A 25,571-nucleotide genomic window follows, 5' to 3' on the forward strand; every position below is an offset into this window, starting at 1 on the left:
ATAGCTTGAGAGAGCCTCTTGACTTATCATAGTCAATTAGGGTTAAGGTTAAGGCTGATGAATATGCTCAGGAAGCTTCTAGAGCCCCCAAATTACATGGCCCGATTCGGGGGCCTCTGGGGCTCTAGAATTTCACATTTCAACATTCTGCAACCTTTTGATCCCTCTTTTTTAGATGTCCCACACACCCATTAAACCAATGCGTTTTTCATAATGGGTCTGTGGACACTGTCCCTAAATGGGCCAATTTGCTCTAGAAAAAGGTCATAGGGTCTCTCTGAATGCCATCTAGGGGCAACCTGATGAGACACCTATGTCAGATTCAGGATGCTCGGACCTTTCTGATTAATGTCCACCAAACTGTTATCAAAAATAAATGGAAAAAATTGCAGGTGGGTGTCGCAGGGCGGAGGGCAGATGGCTAATTAGGCTGATGAAGCCCGAGAGGGATAAAGGCAACCAGAGACGGAAGTGCGACAGAGAGAGAGTTATGGGCAGCTGCCCGACACCTGTGTGTGTGTTTGTCTTTTTGGTTCAGTTTATAATTGAACTATTATTTATATTATCAAGCCGGTTCTCACCTCCTCCTTTCATTGGAATGTGTTACACTGGTGCCGAAACCCGGGAAGGAGGAGGGATGTGCCGTAGTAGACTCCTCGCCACTACCATCCACCCCAGCGGAGCAGCCACGGCCATCCACCTGAGAGCGGAGGAACGGCCGCCGACCGCGAGGGGAGGAGGGGCTCCTAACCAACTGCCTAGAGCAGTCAGGGCCACTGCCAGGGGCGGAGGAGACCCCTACCAGCAGCTGAAATGCAGCAGGGTCTGAGACCGCCGTCCGTGAGCAGGGAGGAGCTCCTGGCCGACCGCCTGTAGCAGGAGGACCGCTGCCAGGGGCGGGGGATACCCTTTCGGTCCACCGGAACATGGCGGGGCGTTCCATCTGCCAGGGGCCTGAGGACTGCCTCTGATCCGCCCGGGGAGGCGCGGCTGTTGTAGGAGTGGCCGAGGACCAGGCTACGGTGTATCAGAGAACCGGAGAGTAATTTTTTTTCTGTCTCTCTCCTCTCTCTCCCGCTGCTGCTCCACGTTGGCCTTTCCCTCTCTTTTAAATATTATTATTGTGTTTTTAGTTGGTACCAGCACTATTACAGTGTGTAGGTACTGCATTTTTTTTTGTTTTGTTATTATTGTTTCCCCTTTGTCCCCTCCCTGATCTAGGTAGACGGGGATGACCTGCCGGCAGACGGGGTGAAAGGCACACACCACCACCTCCAGGTTAAGGGGGGGGGGGTGTATGTCATGTCGGGGGCTCCCCGGCCTGAGAGAACAAGGGAGGAATGTGGCAAGGTGGGGCCGGGTCGTGATTCCACACACCCGGCCCCTAATTAGGCTGATGAAGCCTGAGAGGGATAAAAGCAAACGGAGATGGCAGTGTGACAGAGAGAGTTATGGGCAGCTGCCCGACACCTGTGTGTGTGTTTGTCTTTTTGGTTCAGTTTATAATTAAACTATTATTTATATTATCAAGCTGGTTCTAGCCTGCTCCTTTCCATTGGAATGTGTTACAGTGGGATTTTTCAAAATGAAATGCCACAGTTGTAATGAAAAAAATCTATTAAAGTTTAATGTGATAAATTTTAGATGTGTAGATGTGAAAAGTCTTGTAATTGATGCTGGTGAAGGGCAGTGATTTCTCTTTCCCTCATCAGCGCTGTTTAGAATGTCTGTGCTATAGCCCTTTAAAATGGTTGATTTGCTCTATAGCTTTTTGAAATAGAAAATTCTCACGTAGAATTTAAATGGTCGCATGAGGTTTGTTATGTGCCATGATATTGAGGGAAGCCCAGTAGTCATGCATGCAGTCCGTTCTGCGCTATCCTGTTGCCGGAGCTCTCCTATCGAAGGAAGCCTGAAACGCAATAGTAGTGAAGAACGCATCACTAGCGCGAGATGCTCTCGGTGGATCGCATGACATGCACGCAAAACCAGTCTTCAATCACCCCACGCACATCTGCGTAGCACATGGGAAGTATATTTAGCATTTGTAAAGTGCCAAAAGGAAGATGAGTATCATAAAATTGGCTTCGGTGACTCAAAAGTTTTCTTCGGCTTCTGCCGAAAATTCTCAAGGCAAGAAGAACCCTGTCTCTCTCTCCATCTTTCTCTCTCTCACAATGCCACAGTGGAGTTAGAGTAAATGGTAGATGTGTGGCATTTGGCCTATCTGCTCTTCTCTCTCTGTATACTGTCTCTGTATACTGTGTTCAGACAGTGTGTTATCTCCATTGTTTGAACACTGACAGTATCATTCAAGCTTACTCTGGAAACAAAAGGGTGTAATGAATGCACGCCATCCAGTCTGCTTATGAATTAATTAATTACTCATGAACACAATGGTTGAGCTGGATGCCGGTTTATAAAGTGGGGCACTTTTCTCTGACAGTGTGTGAATTAAATTTACAGTGTTGTAAATGCTTGTGAAAATGAACCGGCTTTTCATAACATAATTTCAGACCTTCAAATAAACTGTTTCACAGGTTTTACAGTGTTTGTTTTTTTTTTTTTTTTTTTTTTTTTTTAACTATTGTCTGCAGAGAGTTGAGATAGCTCAGATGATAGAATGTCAGGTGCATAACTTCATTGTCCAGGGATTTAGGCCCAGCTTACCAACCTGTAGCACCATTCACCGGCCATCTCCAATACCAGTTAACAGGTTTCCTCTGTCAAAATGTCTGTGCAGAGTTATAGAGTGGTTTCTTAGCAATCAGAAGTATGATTTCACAAACAGGTGGAAAAAAAAAAAAATGTCACATACACTTACATTACAGAAGATCCAAGCCATGTCTTGTGGACATTCTCTGTAAGTCTGACTCAATTGACTGGTTCTTTGATCCATTTATTGATTGATTGACACAAGCAGTAAAGTAGAATGGTAATTGTCTATTTCTTTTGAATTGTTTCCTTTTTAACAAGTTATTTGCAATAAGAAACAGTCATCTTGCCAAGAAAAAGAACCAAGTGAACTGCACCTAAACTTTGGCCTGATACAATGTCTCTTTTTACACTACATTGTACAGCAAGCTTCTCTAAATAAGTCCGCTACTTTTTTTTAATAATAAAATACGGATATGTAATTGATGAGGCTCTATGACTTTAGCGAATGCTAAACTTCTCCAAATGCTAGAAATATTTCGGAACTCATATTTCTCTGTTGGCATGGAGCAGTTGGCAAAAAATGCACATCTGTCAAAGCTGAGAGCTCTACTAAAAATCACAAACATACTCTTCATTCAAAAAAAGTCCACGTTTATATCTGTAATGGATATCAGGGCCAGCTCACTGCAGTCTCTGGCCGTAAGAGAGCGAGCGAATGAGAGCCACTTCATGGTGTCAGTCTTAAAAGGCTGTTATTGTTTTGTGCACTTGTTGATGGTGTGACAGGTAGTAAATGGCCGGTTAAGTTACTGGCCACATTTGAAAGCACTGCATGTGTTCTTACCAGCGTATTCACCTGGCTGTTGATTTTTAACCCGAGAGCTACTATTGTCTACTGAGAGCCACCTGGGTTGCCATGGAAACCACTCTGGCACAGGATGATGGTGGGTGTAAGTGTGTGAGGTATCTTATGAAATGAAGGTGAGATAGGGGCCTCACCTGAACGCTTGGCTGAGTCTCTATAACTCGCCTCCTGCCTCTTTGCTCTCTGCAGCTGTGCTGACGCCAAGCACCTGACATTCTTCAGCCACTGTGTGTATGCGTGTGCTATTCTTAAAGCACATTACTTTTACAAATAAGGCATGGAAGTGATATACAAATGGGGTTTTCTTCAATGAATTTCTCATTTAATCACTTCCTTGCTAAAAAAAAAAAAAAAAAAAAAAAGTAGCTTATTGTATGGAAAAATATTTTGTCTCTCCCAAAAAAAAGAGTTGGAGGAGTTTGATTTGGCACTGTGATTTGATTGGCCCAAAAAATATCTCTAAACAACATGGCATAATTCAATAAAATTATGTATTGTTTTGTATTGCAATTGTGTAATTAATTTAGGTGTATGACAATGTACAGTAATTATTTTTCATGTTCACTTATTCATTTTATCTTGACAATGTAAATATTTAACAACCTTTTTACTGAAGTCTCATATGTGCCTTATTAATGTTTAAGTTTAATTAAATTATTCTTTGGTTCCCTTGGTAATAATCTGACTGAAATTATCACAATTTATAGCGGATACAATATCACATTCTGCCTACTGTATCCGTCCATTAATAAATACATACCTTTCATTTTATAAATTTCCTCCTTTCCCAATATCATATTTTTGGTACCTTTTGTTACCTTTATGTACTTTTTGTAGATTAACTTCTCAATATTGTCTTGATGTTCTTCTTTTGTTTTTATAGAAAGCAGAACAAGATGACTTAATTTTGACCCCGGATGGAACGAGAAAGTTTTTGACTTTTGAAATTCCTCTCAATGACTCGGGCTCAGCAGGGTTGGGGGTCAGCGTCAAGGGCAACAGATCTAAAGAAAGCCACGCTGACCTGGGTATTTTCGTCAAGTCTATAATCACTGGAGGAGCCGCTTGCAAGGTGACCAGCTGCTCTCTGATTGGCTACAAGACCCATCACTCGGACATTTTATTTTATTTTATTTTTTTATGTTAATTTCTAGGATGGTTCTTGTTACTGAAATATGTTCTTTATATATGTGATCACAGGATGGGCGGTTGAGGGTTAATGACCAGCTAATAGCAGTAAATGGAGAATCTTTACTGGAAAAGACAAACCAGGAAGCAATGGAGACCCTCCGCAAGTCCATGTCCATAGAGGGCAACAAGAGAGGCATGATTCAGCTCATCGTGGCTCGTTGGGTCCCAGGGAGAGGAGAGGTTAGTTATCTAATGCCCATAGCATGAAATGCTAGCATTCCTTCCAGTAAAACAGTAGTACAAACATTATAGTGTCAAAGAAAGAAAAACAGAGACAAGTTGCATGAAGGCAGAATTAAAAACATAGGCCTAAATTACACTGCACTTTATAAGATAGTTGTTTCCCTTCGTTTTAAGCAACCTTTCGCAGGATAAATCTATACAAAGTTTAAAAAAGCGGTTTTCACCTTTGGTTCGATTACTTGGTTCAAATCTGAGTTTGATTCCACCCCCGCAGGCAGGCTTCTTATCACATTGCAATATTTTGCCTCAAACCACTGTACGTTTTGAGTTATCAATATGAGAGCCACCGTGAGTAGTTGCGTCACTGTTAGTAATGGCCAAAAATGGAAAGCATTGTTTGCTTCACTTTTATACTTGTGTATTTTATCCCCTTTCAGTTTACTGCTTTAACTAAGACTAGTTAATTTCTCATGGTCACGCATAGAAGGGCTGTATGACAGTAGATTGATAGTAAAAAGGACTTAAATATTGATCTGTTTCTCACCCACACCTAACATATCGCTTCTGAAGACATGGTTTAAACCACTGGAGTTGTATGGACTACTTTTATGCTGCCTTTATGTGATTTTTGGACCTTCAAAGTTCTGGCCACCATTCATATGCATTGCATGGGCCAAAAGAGCTGAGGCCTGTTGCTTAAAGCTAGTTGAATAGCTTTTTTTTTTTTTTCAGAGTAAGTTTCAGTTTGACAAAACCAGATAGAACCAAACCAGTTTGGATCGGGTTGAGCAATCTCAAGATGCCCGCTACAAACATTCTCTGTCAGCTGAGACATAGATCCTGAGTTCATGATTAACCCTGAAGCTTGTGCACATGAATGAGTGACGTTTGCCAAGAATAGCCAATGCGTGAAGCTTGGAGAGATTCGGCACAATTTACTTCTCATTTAAGTCTCCACTGAAGATCATTATATAGATATGCAGAATTTGGAAATGTACACAGCAAGAAGAAACACTGCTGCCATTAAAGTTTGAGGTGACTGCTGGAAATTTTTTTTTTAAATAACTGAATAAAATGCGTAATTGAATTTATGGCCTGTAGGTTTACAATAAGAACAAACAGGCTTTTTTAATTGTAAAAGCATAATATATATATATATATATATATATATATATATATATATATATATATATATATATATATATAGACTCTATATATATAATATATAATATATATATATATATATATATATATATATATATATATATATATATATATATATATATAAGACTCTATGTTACAAGGTTTTCAGCATTACACACTGCATGCAGGTACAGTATGTAAAGAAATGCAGAGAAATTCCATAATACTTTTATTTATTGTGTTGCTCAAAAGATACAAGGTTTACCAATCTCTAAAATAAACTATTTTATATTTGTTCTTAATATATAGGTCTAAGATATTAAATCATAATTATATATACACATCTAAATTAATTAAATATATACATTTATATTTTTATTTACACTTTCATTTGTAGTATGAGATAGAGGGGGAGTGACTTCATTCACACAGAGATGTGTCTTTACTCACAGTTGTTTGGTTCAGTATCTGTTTGTGATCTGTAACCCGGAATAAAACCTCCTCTGGAGTTTTCTCAAACTAAACTCAAACTTACCTGGTTAGCCACTGAAACCTGCTTCGTGCAACAGGCCTTTGAGATATTCTTCTAAAAATCTTTGTTTGTGTTCAGCAGAAGAGAGTAAGTCATACACTTCTAGGATGGTATGAGGGTGATTAAATGATGAGATCATTTTCATTTTTGGGTGAAGTGTTCCTTTAAAGGGACTGATCATCCAAAATGAAAATGTTGTGTAGGGGAATACAGCTATACCCTGTAAAAAGACCAGTATGGACAATGATGACCAGGAGTCATAGTTGAGTTTCAATACGAAGGATTACTGAAGACAAAGTTCTCCAAATTTCCATTTCCAAAAGACAAAAACAGAAAATGAGTTGAGGATCTAACTTCAAACTAACTTAGATTACTGAAACAACAGTAAGTATAGCCATTTGCAAATGAACTGATATCCTCTCTTACAAGTACAGATTTCTGATAGGGGAACAGTACAGATAATTTTTGGAAACTATCCAAACATGGTGAACTGTTCATCTACGTGAATGCCGTCATTCAAATATTATAATTGTAAAACACTAAGTCAAGTTGGTCAGCAGAAACAGGTCAGAGGTGAGTCTCCTTTTAGATACACTGGCATACACTTAGTCACATGATTCTTAAAACTCCAAACAATCCCTACAATGGCATCATTAGACAGAACAAAACATAGGCTATCTTTCAATGCAATGTTAATTCCTTTTTTAGTTTTATTTTTTTGGAACACATTGATACCATGCCTGTTTTCTGTAGAGTAGACTCATGAACAGAGATGTTAACCAGTTCCAATGTTTTCTTTAAGTCTTTAGCTGTCACTATAGGGTTATTTTTGAACTCATTATGCATTCTGCCATGTGCCCTTTGAGTCATCTTGGCTGGATGCCACTTCTAGGGAGAGTCCCTTTCCAGCTTTATGCAAAGCAACAATTCTTGATTGTAGGTCTTCCGAGATCTCTTTTTTTTGGCGAGTCATGGACTAAGTCAGCAGATGCTTTTTGTGAATAGCAAACTCAAAATGAGTGTTTTTTTATGTGTTTTTGTTTTTTCTGTAAATAGCTCTAATTCACACCTCCAATCTTGTTTCATTAATTGGGTGCCAGGTTTGCCAACTCCTGATTAGCTTCCACTTAGCTTTTGTTGGTGTCATTAGCCTTGGGGCTCACATACTTTTTTCAACCTACACTGTGAATGTTTGAATGATGTATTCAATATGTACAATAACAATACAATAGTGTGTGTGTGTGTGTGTGTGTGTGTGTGTTAATAGTTAAAACAGATTGTGTTTGTTCATTATTTTAACTTAGATGAAGATCAAACTAGACTTTAAGACAAATTTATACATAAATGCAGGTAATTCCAAAGGGTTCACATACTTTTTTCTTGCCACTGCACATGTGGTTATTTATTAATAAACATTAATGACCTAAAACAAAATACAACTCTTACTTACTTTGATCAATTAATTAATTACAACTTTCATGTATATTTGTTTTCTGGGAGACGGGCTAAATGAGCTAGCACAGTTACTCCATTCCTGACATAGGTCAGACCCTCAGTCACCCCTCAGAGGACAAATACACAGATGACCTGCAACATTCATAATTTTAATATCACCTGAATAAATGTACATGATTAAGGTGATGGTGATTATCTTTTGATTAAAACAGTTGTTAGTGAATGCATTCAACTCATCAATAGGCCGAAGACATAGGGGTAAACCAGCCTCTTCAGTTGTTTCAAACTAGTATGACTTTATTTTGGAATGCAAAAGATGATGTTTTATTGCAAATCCCAGTCCATCTTTTCAGTACAGTGACAGTTGATTTTGAATCACTTTAAAGCTTGAGCTCTGAAGTATCATGAAAATAGTATCACAAAAGTATTAAAGCATCAAATGGACTTGGGTCTGTACCAAAATCTGTAGTGTGAATACACCCTAAAAAGTGCTGGAGTTTGGTTTTGCGGCCTGTCTTTCTTACATTATATGGTACAGAGCTCCGGACTGACTTTTTCTCCCTACATTAAGATGAAAAGGGCCTCAGTATGTGTGACAGACAAAGTTCAGTACTGTGTGCAGACAGGGAAGTTTGTCTGCAGAAAAAGTGAATTAAAGTGAGTAGTTCTTATCAGACAGCCACAGGAGACGGAGAGAGATAGAGCGAGCGAGTGACATGAGGGGTGTGAGGGGTGGATTGCGATCGAAAGCAATTTGACCGCTGAAATGCTCATGCTGATTTATACTGATAAGAGATGGCTCTATGAAATATCAAATATCAATTTCAAATGGCATCTCTTCCATCCCCCTCTCTTTCCCCGTATGCAATCGTTTGGATGTGTGTTTATGTTTCATTTTTGTTTTTTTGCCCTCACTGAGTCATAACATCTGAAAGTGTAATCTAACACTTATCTTTCTAAAGAATATATGCCAAGCACATTGAAGCCGCTGCGTTAGGATGAGGAGATGAAATGGGGAATGATGACTGCTTACGGAAATGAGCTGACAGCAGTCAGCGACCGCACACTCTTGCTTTTAAAGTGTATTGGATTGGTGTGTATTTCCCAGAGGAAAATGGGATTACTCAGAGGTTGCTCTTTCATAGCTCAAGAAAACTGAAGCAGTGCTCAGTTATGTTTATTTAAGGTATAAACTTTGTCTCAGATGTTTATGCTAAAGATTTATTAGGAGGAATAAAAGTAGACACAAATGAGAGAATTGTTAAAATGCATTAAACATATAGAGCTATACAATGTGGAGGGTATAGAATATAGATAGTATAACTCAGACAATGTCATCTTGGAAGAATTTTATGAAATAAGTTTGAGTTCATATTGACCTTTCTGAATTTTGATTTCAGACTTTGATTACTTGGTAAATCCGAGCACAGTTCAAATATGCGGTAAGCGATTTTAGTGTTCTGAGGCTTTCATGTGACTGAGCCGTACGAGAATAAGGAAACTTCTGAAAAGGGTCTCCATTTATTCTTATTTCTGTCGAGGGAACCATAAACTGTAGGACCCATTGGTTTTAACTATACTAAAAATAATGTGTTTTTTTAAACATTTTAATTGTCTATTCATTATGTTTATAATAATAACAACAATAATATTAATATTATTATTATTAATAATAATAATAATTATTATTATTATTATTATGATTAACAATATTATTGTTATTGTTGTTAATATTGTTGTTAATATTATGTTGTTTTATTTAAATTGCATATTATTTTTGTATTTGTATTGATATATTTACATATTTTGTTGTTTATTTTTTATGAAAATAACATTTTTAATGTTTTTTTTGTTTTGTTTGTTTTTTTGTTTTTTACTGAAAAATTTAAATAACATATTACAACATATTACAACAAAAGTCTTTTTTGAAAATATTTATTTAACTACAGTTTGGCATATAAACATCTAGTCAGTGAGTCAGATGTTATTTCAGTAACTGCTTTGAATTTGTTAGAATGATTTAAACTAATAAATTGTGTGTTTATGAGTCGTTTTGACCGATTCGTTAAAAGAACCAGCCCATAAGAGTCATTTGTTCATGAATCAAACTATACTGGCCACGCTGTATGTTTGTTTTTGAATGCAGCCAGCAAATACAATACAAAAGAAAGATGTGTTTTCTGTATATTGTTTTTGTATTATTTTGTGGTGTCCAGTCTTTCTGTCTTGTCACATTAAATTCAGACTGCAAACTCACAGCTGGGGTAAAATGTAATTTATTTTGCCATGGCACTTTAGATAGAGGCGCTGGAAACACTGACGAGCATGAAACACAAAATAACAACCACACGCACAAACACACCAGAAGCACACTGCCAAGCTCAAATCAGTCTTTATTAGCAGTTGTGTGGAGTTGATTGGTGCCTCTTGCTGCTAGTCCTTTCAGAATCACAGACCTCACGCTGAGCTCCTGTCACCTCTCTCTCTCTCTCACACACACACACACACACACACACACACACACACACACACACACACACACACACATACACACACGTGCCATCCATACTCTCCCACTCTTCCTAACCAAGGTCATCCATCGCTTCAGTATCGCCCAGACTGAAGGTCTCTCTTATCTGTCTATCAAATGTGGATGAGGATGGTTGGTTACATCCCCTTGATCAAACTTCAAACTGGAGCTGGAGCTGGACCCCTGTTGTGTCAGAAATTAACTTTATTTGTTAGGAGACAACATTTGCACCCTGGAATTGATTTTCAGTGGCATTTTATTTTTTTCTTATCATATAAAAGTACACAGTGTGTTGTTAATTTATGTGAAATGCTTTAAGTCAGTCAATCAATTGAAATAAATTCTCAATTTGAATATTTTTTTTTTTTACCTGAAGTTTGTGTATTTTTTATCATCACCAAATAGATTTGCAAAAATAATCATGTTTACTAAAAGATTCCAGAAAAATCAATCCCCATCTTTCATTGGTTGTACAAGTCCCGCCCCAAACTTGCACCATGTTGCTGTGTTTTGCTGAATGGGCCAGTTCGCACACAATAAAGCCTCTGCTTGAATAGATTTTAAATGGTCAATCTCTATGTTAAATAACACGTCCCTTCTTTCAGTGTCATAACAGATGTTGAACGCTGTTTCAGGTTTGTCCAAATTTTGGGATTTTTTTTTTTTTTTTTGCCGTTTAGTTTTTCCATAAAAAAAAAATAGCTGTCTGTTAGCTGCACATTTTACAACATTCGCCTCTGAGACCGTGAGCACAGATAACTGACAGCTGCAAGTCAATACAATGTCTTCAGAGGGACAAAACCATGCTTAATCTATAAAAAGATAGGCATAGAATAGAATTTTGTGAAACATTTATACAATTTTGGATAGAAAAAAAAAACAGTATTTCACTCCAGGACATTTTTGCAACACATTTGTAATATGTGGCATTTTTACCACTTTCTGTGGTCTGATTAATTTCTGACCCTGGTACTGGCAAACCATGCTTTGATGCAGCATTGAGAGAGAGAGAGAGAGAGAGAGAGAGAGAGAGAGAGAGAGAGAGAGAGAGAGAGAGAGAGAGAGAGAGAGAGAGAGAGAGAGAGAGAGAGAGAGAGAGAGAGAGAGAGAGAGAGAGAGAGAGAGAGAGAGAGAGAGTCCAATGCGATGCTGAAATAAGGAAAGAGAGAGAAAGAAGAGAATGATGGGTTGGGAGAGATTGCAGGGGCAGTGGAGAGAATCAGGGATTTTCTGTAGTGGGACAGCAGCCATGCTCTCTCTGATGGGTGGCAGTCTGCTGTTGTCATACAGCAAGTGCAGGAGCACAGAGGCCAGCATTAAAATGAATAAGATCCATCACTGTCTCCTGGCCTAGCTTCACACTCTGTGTGTGTGTGTGGGCAGGTTTGGGTGGTTTACGAGGACATTTATTTAGGTTACAAACTGGTAGTTACAAGGGTATTATGCTATAAATGTGGTTTATGGAGACATTTCTAGTGTCCCCATAATTCAAATAGCTTAAAAAAAACAAAACAAAAAAAAAAAAAACATACTGAACAATGTTTTTTTATTTATTTATTTATTTATTTTTGAAAATGTACAAATGCAGAAAATTACAGTTCATACAGTATAAAAATCATTATGTCTGTGGAGAGTCCTCATAAGGATAACCGTACCAACGTGTGTGTGTGTGTGTGTGTGTGTGTGTGTGTGTGTGTATGTGTACTTAGCAGGGCCATTTCTGAGCATATGGGGGCCCTAAGCGAAATTGCACTTGGAGGCCTGTGCCTGTGACATCTAGCTACAACACTCTCCTTGCAGTTATAGTCTTCCTTCCCTCATGGGCAACAAGGGGGCCCCCTAGAACTGTCTAATTGAGCCATAAGAGCTGCCTAAAAAAATAAATAAATAAAAAAATTAATAAAATGAATAAAATAAAATCAACGTTGCTTTGTGGGGCTCGGGGGCCCTGAGCGGCTGTTTATGCCGCTTATAGCTAGAAATGGCCCTGGTACTTAGCTATCATTAGGAGACAAATTTGTCCTCAAATGTTTGCTAAATATGACTTAGCCTCCCTTTGGGGATATTTGGGGACAATCTCATATATTATTTATTTATTAATTTATTTGTTTATGTATTTATTTTTTATTCTACAAATGCCAAAAAAAAAAAAAAAAAAAAAAAGGGGGGGTTAAGTGTTTGAGTTAGGGTTAGTCTGTAGTAATTATGATTAGCTATATACTATTGTATACTACTGAATACCATTTTATACTATTCATTTAGTTTTTAAAAAATTATCTCTTGAAATTAAAGTATTACTTTATGATTTAACTTTGTAAATGAAGGCTGTTGCTTTTTTGGCTTATGGACAAAACTTAGCAAGACTTGACATGAAAGTGTGACCTGATTTTGTCACAATTACAGTAGATTCAGAGGTTTGAATAGTAAATGAAGGGTTTTAATAATCATCCACTGACTTTTTAAAAGATATCCTCAGTCTTGTCTGAAATAGTGTTTTCAGAATGAGAACTGAAGCTGAAATATCTTTATATCTCTCATTCTCTCTGGCTGCCTTCAGAAATTGAAGCAGTGCTGTACTTCAGTAGGGATCGTCTCGACCTAGATAATGATGTAATGTGCGATTGGTCATTGCATTTGCTTCTTCAGTTCAATAATTGAAGCAGAGCTTCAGAGAAGCAGTGATTCCAATCGATGGCTTTCTGTTTCTATTAATATAATGTCATATGTTCTCGGGCAATTAAAATTCTCGTTTCATTTCAGTTAATTTCTTAACATACTTTTAAAAGCTTACCCATCATTATGTTTCTTGAAGTTCAGCTTTCCCCATTACTTTTTGCTATTGTAAAACTTTGGGGCAAACCCAATATTAATCTTTAAGTAGTTCAAGTAAAGGACAAAAAAAAAAATTAAAAAAAATAAAAATAGTTTTGAATTATTATCTTACTTAATGCTTTTAGTACTATTTAATGTAAGTTTCGGTATGAAGTTATCAAAGTTCAACAGAGTGTTCAAAGACAGCCTCTGAGGACTGTGCATAATTGAAAGCGTATGTTGTAGAATGCACTCATAAAGCTTTGCATCTGAGCCTATCGGCATTGGATTATTGAAATGAGAAATTAATACATTTCCCTGCATTGAGTGTGTCCAATTAGTTCGCCATGCCTCTTGTGTGCTGTTTAACTGAGTTGTGTTGCTCTGTGACATAGTGGTGTCATTATGTTTGAGTGTTTACGATATGAGAGAAATTAATTTCATTGCATTTTGGTTTAATATGGGGATTTTTTTAAATAATTTATTTTTATTTTTTTATTGAGCTTGACAATGCTAGTTTAAAGGAACAGTTCACCCAAAAAATTTAAATTCTCTCATCATTTACTCGCCCTCATGCCATCCCAGATGTGTATGGCTTTCCTTTATCTGCAGAACTCAAATGAAGATTTTTAGAAGAATATCTCAGCTCTTTTTGTCCATTCAATGCAAGTGAATGGTGTCCAAAAGGTCTAAAACGGACATAAAGTCAGCATAAAAGTAATCCATATGACTCCAGTGGTTAAATCCATGTCTTCAGAAGTGATTTAATAGGTGTGGGTGAGAAACAGATCAATATATCAAAGTTATTTTTTATTTTTTTATTTATTTATTTTTTTTTTTTTACTGTAAATGTCCACTTTCACCAGCCCTCCTTGCTCTCTTCTCTCCTAGGAGTTCTTCTTTTGTTTTTGGTTATTCACATTCTTTGTGCATATTCCCATCTACTCGGCAGGGAGGAAACCCTATGTGTAAATTTACATAAAACACACCCATCATCATGCATATTCATGAGGTGTGGGTGCAGAACTGCGAGAGACCCTCTGGTCCACTTTTCATTCAAAGTTTGATTTCTTCTAGATGAAACTAAAATATATTCAGTGTTATTCTGCATGGCTAAGCGGTTTTCCCGCAATCACTGAAGAAACCAAATAATATATGCACACTTCTGAGCTGGAATTCTTTGAACGTATGGAATTTGCATCAAGACCAGGGGCGGACTGGCCATTGGGAGAACTGGGATTTTTCCCGGTGGGCCGGCCGGCGTCAAAACGGGGCCGAATGGGCTGTGATAAGCTGAAATGGGCCGCCGCATTATGCAGAACAGGCCACAAAACTGTGCTGCAATATGCCGAAGGGGGCAGCGATATGCAGCGACCCATCCCATCCGCACCACCCCCCCCCCACCCCCGCTCAACAACTTTTGGGCCAAACTTACCCCCCCCCCCCCCCCACCCAACAACTTTTGGGCCAGTTTCTATGTAAATTCCCAGGCCGATTTCTCTTCTCAGTCCGCTCCTGATCAAGACAAGTTCAAAGTTTTACCAAAGCACAATATTTCTTTTTTTGGGGGGTATTTTCTCCCCAATTTGAAATGCCCAATTCCCAGTGCGCTCTAAGTCCTCGTGGTGGCGTAGTGACTCATCTCAATCTGGGTGGCGGAGGAGGTTACCCCATGTGACTCTACCCTCCTTAGCAACTGGGCCAATTTGGTTGCTTAGGAGACCTCGCTGGAGTCACTCAGCATGCCCTGGATTTGCGACCGAGCTTTAACTTCCTGGCTGATGTCTTGAGATATTGTTTTAATATATCCACATAATTTTCCTTCCTCATGATTCCATCTATTTTGTGAAGCGCACCAGTCCCTCCTGCAGCAAAGCACCCCCACAACATAATGCTGCCACCCCCATGCTTCACGGTTGGGATGATGTTCTTCAGCTCGCATGCCTCACTCTTTTCCCTCCAAACATAAAAATGGTCATTATGGCCAAACAGTTCCATTTTTGTTTCATTAGACCAGAGGACATTTCTCCAAAAAGTAAGATCTTTGTCCCCATGTGCACTTTCAAACTGTAGTCTGGCTTTTTTATGGCGGTTTTGGAGCAGTGGCTTCTTCCTTGCTGAGCAGCCTTTCAGGTTATGTCAATATAGAACTCGTTTTACTGTGGATATAGATACTTGTCTACCTGTTTACTCCAGCATCTTCACAAGGTACTTTTCTGTTGTTCTGGGATTGATTTGCACTTTTCTCATCAAACTACGTTCATCTCTTGGAGACAGAATGTGTCTCCTTCCTGAGCGGTATGATGGCTGCGTGGTCCCATGGTGTTTATACTTGCATACTATTGCACAGATGAACGTGGTGCCTTCAGGCATTTGGAAATTGCTCCCAAGGATGAACCAGACATGTCGAGGTCCACAATTTTTTTTTCTGAGGTCTTAGCTGATTTCTTTTGATTTTCCCTTGATGTCAAGCAAAGAGGCACTGAATTTGGAGGTAGGCCTTAAAATACATCCACAGGTACACCTCCAGTTCAGTACACCTCCTATGAGAAGCTAATTGTCTAAAGGCTTGACATTATTTTCTGGAATTTTCCAAGCTGCTTTAAGGCACAGTTAACTTAGTGTATGTAAACTTCTGACCAACTGGAATTGTGATATAGTCAATTAAACATGAAACTCTGTCTGTAAACAATTGTTGCAAAATTACTTGTGTCATGCACAAAGCACATATCTGAATATGTGCTTTGAACATATCTGAATATTTGCAAGAAACTTATAATATTTTGTTTCTATACTTATAATTCTATACTTATTCCTTCATTTTGTATTCAAATACATCATCTGCAATGCTTCATGGGATTGTAGTTTGTGCCCTCCTGAAAGAGGGTAAGTACCTTTTGTCTTTTTGTCTGATTTTCAAACTCACCTTGGAGCTGGTTGGTTTGGTTCATAGCTTAGAATTCTTTTATGGAGGATTTTAAGAAATGTCTATTGAAATAATGAATGGGGAAAATGCTTCACTGAATCCAGACACTGAATAAGTGGGTGGGGCACTGTTGCGCTCTATCTATAGCAAAAGTTGCAATTTCCTCAACTTTGGTCACAGCGACTGAGCGTTACTTTCGTCTTACGTCTTGCATTTTTTCTGCACCCGTTTCCTTATGACGCGCCATCCCCATTGATTTCAGTTGATCTGAATTCAGACCTAAACTCTAGTTTGTACAGTAGGTGATCTAATTCATTAGCCTCCCTGATAGTAGTGTAGAATTGAAAGTACATCCCTTATTTTTTTTATTTATTTTTTATTAAATAAGCATCCTCTGAAGAAAAAAAAAAAAAAAGAGTCTGTGTCTACATGAAGTTTATGAGAGCTGACATCAGGAAGGAAGTTGCAATGCTAGTGACAGAAAACTGTCCTGCTGAAATGAGGTCTGATTGATTGTGTTTTGAGAGAGCTATCAATCAACATGACTGGTAAATTATGGTTTTATTAGTGTAGAGGCAGACTGCCACTCTGCAGGATGAAGTGGGTCATGATGGGACACCTCCAAATATGCCAAGCAATAATTGAAGGACTTTTGGATCTGTATTTCACTAGTTTATTTATTTTGTTGGACCCTCTTTACACGAGGACATGATGACTTGTGTTGTGTTTCATCCAAAGTCAGATGAGGGATGTTCATTGATATCTCTGACCATAAATGTACGTCAAGAACACTTGAAGTTTAGTGAGTTGAAGTGAGTTCAGTGATTGATGTGAAAGGCAGCAGACAGCTTTTGAAAGTTCTCCAAAAAATCAGTCACTGGCAAAACTTTTACTAGAATGATTTACAATATAAAAATTGTCAGTCAATGAAGAAAGTTTTATTTTCATTTTTTTTTATTTTTTATACAGAATACTGTATTTATGGCATCTACCAGCAGGGGCTAGCTTGGCCATGCTAACTAGCCAATTCTTGACCCCTCAAATGGACCTGATGTCATCTTATTTTGACAGTGATTCATGCGAATGCATCATGGAAAATGTAGTATGTAACATGAAGAAAATGGGAATGGGAAAGAGTGAATGTGTATACGAGGTGGACTTGAATCAGTGTGACTCAAGGTGTACAGGGAGCAGAAGTCCAGCTTGGAGTGGATAAACTCTCTCTCAAATCCGCTTACAGCTCAGTAGGGAAACTCAGTGGGTAAATTGATTGAATCAAAGGGCACAGAACTAAGATAGAGTGGCAATCTGCAGATTGGGTGTCATGGTGTCCTCTTTAGACAAGGTGAACTGAGACAATCATCTACAGAAAAAATCACCTTGTACAAACGTTTTGGTTTGCCTTCATTATCAAGAGAATCAAAACAGCATATACAAGTGTTTAGTTTGAAAATGTATTAAAGGGAAATAGCATGGCAAATGTGGTTGTCTATGCTACTTTTAAGTAAAAAGTGTAATATAATTTAAAAATGGCTTAAGCACACCAGAGCAAAAAAAAAAAAAAAAAAGACAAACAACAGCAACAACAATGCAGAACAATGTGGAATCATGTGTAACATTGTAATAGTCACATGAAATCCCTTTGCAACCTGAACTTCTTTAGAACATCGCATCTGCACTAAAAACAAGCTAGAAGTAGTGCAACGAATGAAACAAAATGCAGGTGTCTTGATATGCATTTTTTTAACTTGTTCTAAAAGTTTTTGACACAGTGTCCAAAAAATGCAACGGCTACTGTCAAAGATACTTGTCCAGCACGTGTTTACATAGAAAAACGATTGTAAATCAGCTCAGACACACTCAAAAACATGTTCTGTGTGAATAGCCCCCGTTCTCGTCCATTCGTGGGTCTTTGAGTGAGAGCGCCTACATGAAAAAAAATTTTTTTTCATGAATTACAAACCCAAACCCAAAGTTATACTTGAAAAACTGTGTCGAGTAGCAAAAATCTAGTTCACATTGTGCGACTCGTCATAATTACCAGCGGGTGCGCCAATAAAATAATAATGGCAAATTGATATTGATCATAATGAATATTATATTGTGAATGTTGACTGTAAAATCTATTTTGTGCACATTTTGTGTACTGTTAATGAAGAAAAGCAATACAATATGAAGAAAATTCTTCACAATGCTACTAGTGCCGATATGTATCGCAAGTCATCAGCACACTATGAGTGTACTGTCCACGTGCAGCCCAGTTTACACACCTAATTAGCTAAAAATAAGATTGCAGAAAATCTCTCAACCACACATTACATGCTAATTACAACTTCAAGCTTGTAAGTAGGAACTGGCCAGGAAGCTGTGAAGGCAGTAATAGACCTACTCTAACATTCACAAACCCCTGCCCAATCCACATTTATGGAAACTAAGCTACAAACATGGTATTTTCCAAAATCGCCCTGGTATTGACGTCGCAACCATGAGCTCATTAACATATTATCATAACACATGTACATATCAGCATACATTTCCATCCAGTATTCAGCAACTTGGCATTGTGAACAATCCTGGCACACAGAGATTAGCCAATCCCCACAGAGGTCATTTACATATATTAGTTTTAAAGGTACAGTAACAATTCTAATGATCAGAGAAAGGGTGAAACGTGGTAAAAAATATTTTGCTGCAAGAAAATTTTACTAACATTATTTCAGTCAAGACAACTGTCGGAATAACATTAAGGTGTTATAGTTGATATGACAAGTTGGTAGGTTTGCTCTTGGTGGACTACTGTAGATCTGCTTACGCTGATGCTGCTGCTGCTGCAACACTATTACAATGTGTTGAGCATGTAAGACATTATGCTGCTGTTGCACAATTAGTCATACATAAGACATATTGCATCAAGACATGTAGCTGCTGCAAAATCAGACATTCATTCCTCGTGAAGCAGATCAAAACATGTGGTGCAGGGCAGTAGGAGGGTTTCGGATTGAAAACTCTCAGAGCACAGTCCTGTGAAAACAGTTTACCTGTAAACATCTGCAACAGTTTAAATGTTAGACAGAATGAGAGCACACAAGTTAATTGGCTAACAGAGTACAGATTACTGTACATGTCAAAGGACCTATCAGCTCTACCATGCAAGGTGATTGATTTAACAGATTAAAATGTAAAGGACCTATCAGCTTGCGCCATGCTTGCAAGTTCATGACTGAACTTCGAATCATAAGTGGACTTCAAATGCATAGAAAGTTGACTCTTTAACTAAATGTATTGTACTTATGCAATGTCCTTACCCAAGTGAATGAATTGATTCACCATTATGGTGACACATAATAAACTGTCACCAGCTCTAAAGCACCACATGTAAGAAGCAAATCTGAGCAGTTTGACCCACGGCAAGCTGTATCCTAATCCACTTGAATAAGAGACAGAAAATATGTGCAAGGGGACAACGAATCTAGAGTGGGAGGGAGAGAGGGGCTCATCTCCTCTCTATACAGCCTAGCAAGTGGATGCTGAGGGAGAGAGAGAATGCGAATGGAGAGATGCGGTAGAGTGAGTTAATGAGGCTGTCCAGGCCTCCAGAGAGAGCTAGACACAGCAGTGGCTGCATGTGACAGCTTAAGACCTGCAATTACAGTCCGAGAGGGGGAAAGGGGCCACCGGATTAAGACCTCATAAACAGCATCAAGAGGCCTAAGTCTGAAAATGTATGTGGACAATGTGTAGATGTGTGTGTGGGGAGCTTATTATTTATGAGTGTGTATTTGGAAAAGAATTAGATTTAGTGTTTTATACAGGGCAACCTTTATCTGCTAAGGTCTGGGAGGAATTTCTCAAACATATTTCAAAGTGAAATTATTAGGAATGTGAATTGATTTAAAAAAAAAAAAAAAACATTAATTAATTGCACCGTTTTCTGGGATTAATCACGATTAATCACAATTAAATTATGGTATGCTATGTTAAAACAAACATTAAAAAAATCATAAATAAGCTATATTTATTTTATACATTGTCTCAAAGAACTTGCAATAAATTGGTCAGTCATTTATTTAAATTATTTATATATGTACATGTTGAAATATTAATTAATTAATTTATTTTATTATTATTTTTTTTTTATTTTTTTTATTTTTTATTTTTATTTTTGCAGATAGAATTAATTATACACATTTTATATTATTTGTATAAAAAAACTTTTTTGATTTGAACATGCCATAAAATAAGTGGACTGTAGTGCTGTAATAAAAAGGTGGGAAAAATCTTCTGCCGTTTTCCAGTAGACTTTTGTTATAATGATAGGATCAAATGGGTAGAATAAATTCATATCAAACTTTATTGGCAAGAGAAACTGAAGTGTGCATTGCCAATGCATTATTAGACACTATACATACAGATATAAAACATATTCAGTGCTGAAGTTTATTTTGCTAAAGTTTATAATCTCAAAACTATTATTTTCTCTAGCTGCCATTCAGTCACTTTAAGTATCAAATCAAATCCCTTTATTGTCACAACACCATATCCATGAGTGTACAGGTATGAAAATCTTGAGTGGATGCTCACCAACTATGCAGTGTACAAGTATACCTTTTTTGGCACGATGTGAAGAGATACGGCAGCTTGCCTGTATCTCTCGCATGCCTGGTTCACCACTTGCGGGTGAAGTCTCCATTCTCTATACAGCAAATCTGCTCCTGTGTTTATTATGCCCAGGACATGTGTCGCCTGTAATTAATAAGCATGCACTGCTCCACACAATCAGTTTCCTTTCTACACAACCAGTTTCCTGGATGTGCAGTCAAGGTGAGCGTGCACCTCCTAAAAATTTGTATATGCCCATTGTTGCCACAGAAAGTGGGGGGAAACATTAGTGAAGTTTCCCCTATTTTAGAAAGGTACCTGGGTTTGTTCCTAGCAGGCAGCAGATGCAGATTAGAAAAACTAATAAAAATAATAATATCACTGTATTGGCAAAATAATATTGTAATGATTTATATATATATAAAAACTCATCAGTCAATCATTGTTTTGAGGAATGAGGCTACACAATGCTTAAAATTGCCACAAAAAAAATGAAGATTTCATACAACGGTGTACACTACAGTCTTCAAAGACAAAGGACAACTGGCTCTAACAAGGGCAGAAAGAGATGTGGAAGGCCAGATGTACAACTAAACAAGAGGATAAGTACATCACAGTCTCTAGTTTGAGAAATAGACACCTCACATGTCCTCAGCTGATAGCTTCATTGTATTCTACCTACTCAACACCAGTTTCATGTACAACAGTAAAGAGAAGACTCAGGGGTGCAGGCCTTATGGGAAGAATTGCAAAGAAAAAGCCACTTTTGAAACAGAAAAACAAAAAGAAAAGTTTAGAGTGGGTAAAGAAACACAGACATTGGACAACAGATAATTGGAAAAGAGTGTTATGTGTCTTAACCCCATTGAGCTTTTGTGGGATCAGCAAGACAGTAAGGTGTGTGAGATGTGCCCGCCAAGACAGCCACATCTATGGCAAGTGCCACAGGAAGCGTGGGGTGAAATGTTACCTGAGTATCTGGACAAACTGACAGCCAGAATTCCAATGATCTGCAAAGCTGTCATTGCTGCACGTGGAGGATTATTTGATGAGAACTCTTTGAAGTAGTTTAAGTAGTCCTGACTAAACATTGTGATCAGTTGAATGCCACTTTGGTGAATAAAAGTACTAATTTCTTTCCATAAGAGCAAAATCTGTACATTATTCCAAACCTTTGGCTGCCAGTGTATATATATATATATATATATATATATATATATATATATATATATATATATATATATATACATACATACATACATACAAACATACAGTTGAAGTCAGAAGTTTACATACACTTAGGTTGAAGTCATTAAAACAATTTTTTTAACCACTCCACAGATTTAATATAAGCAAACTGTAGTTTTGGCAAGTCATTTAGGACATCTTCTTTGTGGATGACACGAGTAATTTTTCCAACAATTGTTTACAGACAGATTGTTTCACTTTTAATTGACTATATCACAATTCCAGTGGGTCAGAAGTTTACATACACTAAGTTAACTGTGCCTTTTAAGCAGCTTGGAAAATTCCAGAAAATGATGTCAAGCCTTTAGACAATTAGCCAATTAGCTTCTGATAGGAGGTGTACTGAATTTGAGTTGTACCTGTGGATGTATTTTAGGGCCTACCTTCAATCTCAGTGCCTCTTGCTTGACATCATAGGAAAATGAAAAGAAATCAGCTTAGACCTCAGAAAAAAAAATTGTGGACCTCCACAAGTCTGATTCGTACTTGGGAGCAATTTCCAAACACCTTAAGGTATCAAGTTCATCTGTACAAACAATAGTACGCAAGTATAAACACCATGGGACAATGCAGCCATCATACTGCTCAGGAAGGAAATGTATTCTGTCTCCTAGAGATGAACGTAGTCAGGTAAACCTTTATTTAAAGAGCACATTTAAAAACAACAGAAGTTGACCCAAAGTGCTTAACAGATCCAAAAAAATAAAAAAAAATCACAGAGTGACATAAAAACAGATGATTAAAAGTTAAATATAAAACATAAAATAAATAAAAACATTTAAATACAACATCATGTGCTTATCCATTTCAAACTATTCAATGATCTATTCAAAATCTACAGAATAAAAATATGTTTTTAAAGAATATTTAAAAATGGCTAATGATGAAGCTGACCTCACATGGAAAGGGAGACTATTCCATAGATTAGGACCTATCACAGAAAAGGCACAGTCACCCTTAGATATATAGCGGCAACAAGGAACCCTCAACAGAAGTTGATCAGAAGACCTGAACGCTCTGGTGGGGGAGTAAGGGTGTAGAAGGTCACTGATATATTGGGGCGTGAGACCAGATAATGCCTTGTAGACAAAAATCAGAATTTTAAAATCGACCCTGAATTTCACAGGAAGACTTAGAGATGCTAAAACCGGGGAAATGTGATCCCTCTTTCTTGACCCTGTTAAAAGCGTAGCTGGCGCGTTTTGAACAAGCTGTAGGCAAGATAACGCAGTTTGGGGCAGACCAGTGTACAATGAATTACAATAGCCTAACCTTGATGTAATATATGAGTGGATCACAATTTCCAAGTCTTTATGGGAAAGAAAATGTTTTATTTTAGCGATAGATCTCAGGTGGAAAAAGCTACCCTTGACAACAGCACTGATCTGCTTATTGAAAAATAATGAGGAGTCTAAAATCACTCCAAGACTCCTCACATAATCTTGTACATTTGACGACAGAGGACCTAACTGAGCAACCAGGCCAGGTAAGGCGGACATGGAGGAATCTAAAATTAGAACTTCTGTTTCACTTTCATTTAATTGTAAGAAATTGTTTGCCAGCCAATGTTTAATATCTTTGAAGCAATTAAGGGCATTCTCAGATGAACAATTCTTGTCTACACTCACTGGAAAATAAAATTGGGAATCATCAGCATAACAGTGATAAGATATGCTGCACTTCTGAAAAATAGAGCTCAGAGGAAGCATATACAGGGAAAATAACAAGGGTCCTAAAATCGACCCTTGAGGGACACCACACTATAATTGAGCTGACATAGAAGAAAAAAATACCTAAATTTACAGAGAATGGCCTTTCTTTTAGAGAAGAGGAAATCCACTGGAGGGTCATACCCTGGATGCCAACCATACATTCTACACGATTGAGAAGAATATTATGGTCGATAGTGTCGAACGGGGCACTGAGATCTAATAAAACTTAGATGACAGGTGAGCCTGAATCCATGGAGAATAAAATATCATTAGTGACCTAGAAACCAGACTGAAACGTATCTAAAATGTTAAATGTATTTAGATAGGAGTAGAGCTGCGAATAAACAACTCTTTCCAAAATCTTGGAAATAAAAAGGCAGTTTGGAGATTGGTCTGTAATTGTTGTGTATTGCCGGATCCAAAAAATAAAATTAAATTTTTTTTTTCAGTGTCGAGTCCAGCTAAGACATCATCTGTGAAATGCGTTAGATAAAATTCTGAAAAAAGATTGGCAGTAAACGAGTGAATGGACCGGGAGTGATGTAAGGGCTGAGAAAATGTAGGCAGAGGACAAGTAGAAACAGACTCAAACATTATTGAATAATGGTCAGAAATGCCAATATCTAAGACCTCTAAGTTGGATACACAAAGACCATAAGATAACACAAGATCTAATGTATTTCTCTAAAAGAGAAATTCATTTACCAGAAGTTTTGATGGACAACATACATGAATATTAAAATCCCCAAGAATCAGGAGTCATCACCACGAGACACCAGTCCAGAGTGAAATTCCGAAATTTGTTGGTTGAATTCCTTATTAAATCTGCGAGGTCTGTACACAAGTGCACAGAAAGCAGGACCCAAGATGTCAGTCTTTAATAATTGGACCTCAAAACTGGAATACATGTCCATAGGTAGTGTCCTGCATTTAAAAGTGTTTCTACAAAGAGTGGCAACACCACCTCCTCGCCCTGAACTCCGTGGGGAATTTAAAAAGCCACAGCCTGGCGTTGTTAGATCCCCCAGGGCCATTTGTTCACCAGGATTCAGCCAGGTCTCAGTGATGAATAAAACGTCCAGTGATTGTGATATAAAAAAAGTCATTCAGAATAAAAAACTTGTTCGAGTGACTCCAGCCAGGTCTCCTAAGCAACTAAATTGGCCCTGTTGCTAGGGAGGGTGGAGTCACATGGGGTAACCTCCTCGTGGTCGCGATTAGTGGTTCTCGCTCTCAATGGGGCACATGGTAAGTTGTGTGTGGATCGCGGAGGGTAGCATGAGCCTCCACATGCAGAGTCTCCGCAGTGTCATGGACAACGAGCCATGTGATAACATGCACGGATTGACGGTCTCAGAAGCGGAGGCAACTGAGACTTGTCCTCCGCCACCCAGATTGAGGTGAGTAACGCGCCACCACGAGGACCTACTAAGTAGTGGAAATTGGGCATTCGACATTGGGAGGAAAAAGGGGATCAAAAAAAAAGACTTGTTCGATATTGAATGTGCATTATTGAGGGCCATCATAATAGTGGTGACATCTGTGTTTTGCGGTGTGTTTCTGCAAACTGAGATTATCAAAATTGACACCCCGCTTCACATCACTTACACTAGTCGGAGGGTGACGGTGTGAAGACCAGATGGCCGGTATGTGGTGGTTGTAAGGGAAATCAGCCGGTAATCTGCAGGGATGTCGGTGTGACCCTCGATGGACCTACC

At 38.1% G+C, this 25,571-nt stretch overlaps 1 protein-coding gene across 2 annotated transcripts in view; it reads left to right on the forward strand.

Moving 5' to 3' along the window:
* The window catches only part of pard3aa (par-3 family cell polarity regulator alpha, a), a 689,440-nt gene that overhangs the window by 370,646 nt on the left and 293,223 nt on the right, over positions 1 to 25,571 (forward strand). For both annotated transcript variants that reach the window (XM_051687637.1, XM_051687638.1), the window contains exons 12-13: positions 4,407 to 4,595; positions 4,724 to 4,894. In XM_051687637.1, the coding sequence (XP_051543597.1) occupies positions 4,407 to 4,595; positions 4,724 to 4,894 (360 nt within the window). The remainder of the gene's footprint in view (positions 1 to 4,406; positions 4,596 to 4,723; positions 4,895 to 25,571) is intronic.

Source organism: Myxocyprinus asiaticus, chromosome 44 (genome assembly GCF_019703515.2).
Source record: "Myxocyprinus asiaticus isolate MX2 ecotype Aquarium Trade chromosome 44, UBuf_Myxa_2, whole genome shotgun sequence".
NCBI classification, from domain to species: domain Eukaryota; kingdom Metazoa; phylum Chordata; class Actinopteri; order Cypriniformes; family Catostomidae; genus Myxocyprinus; species Myxocyprinus asiaticus.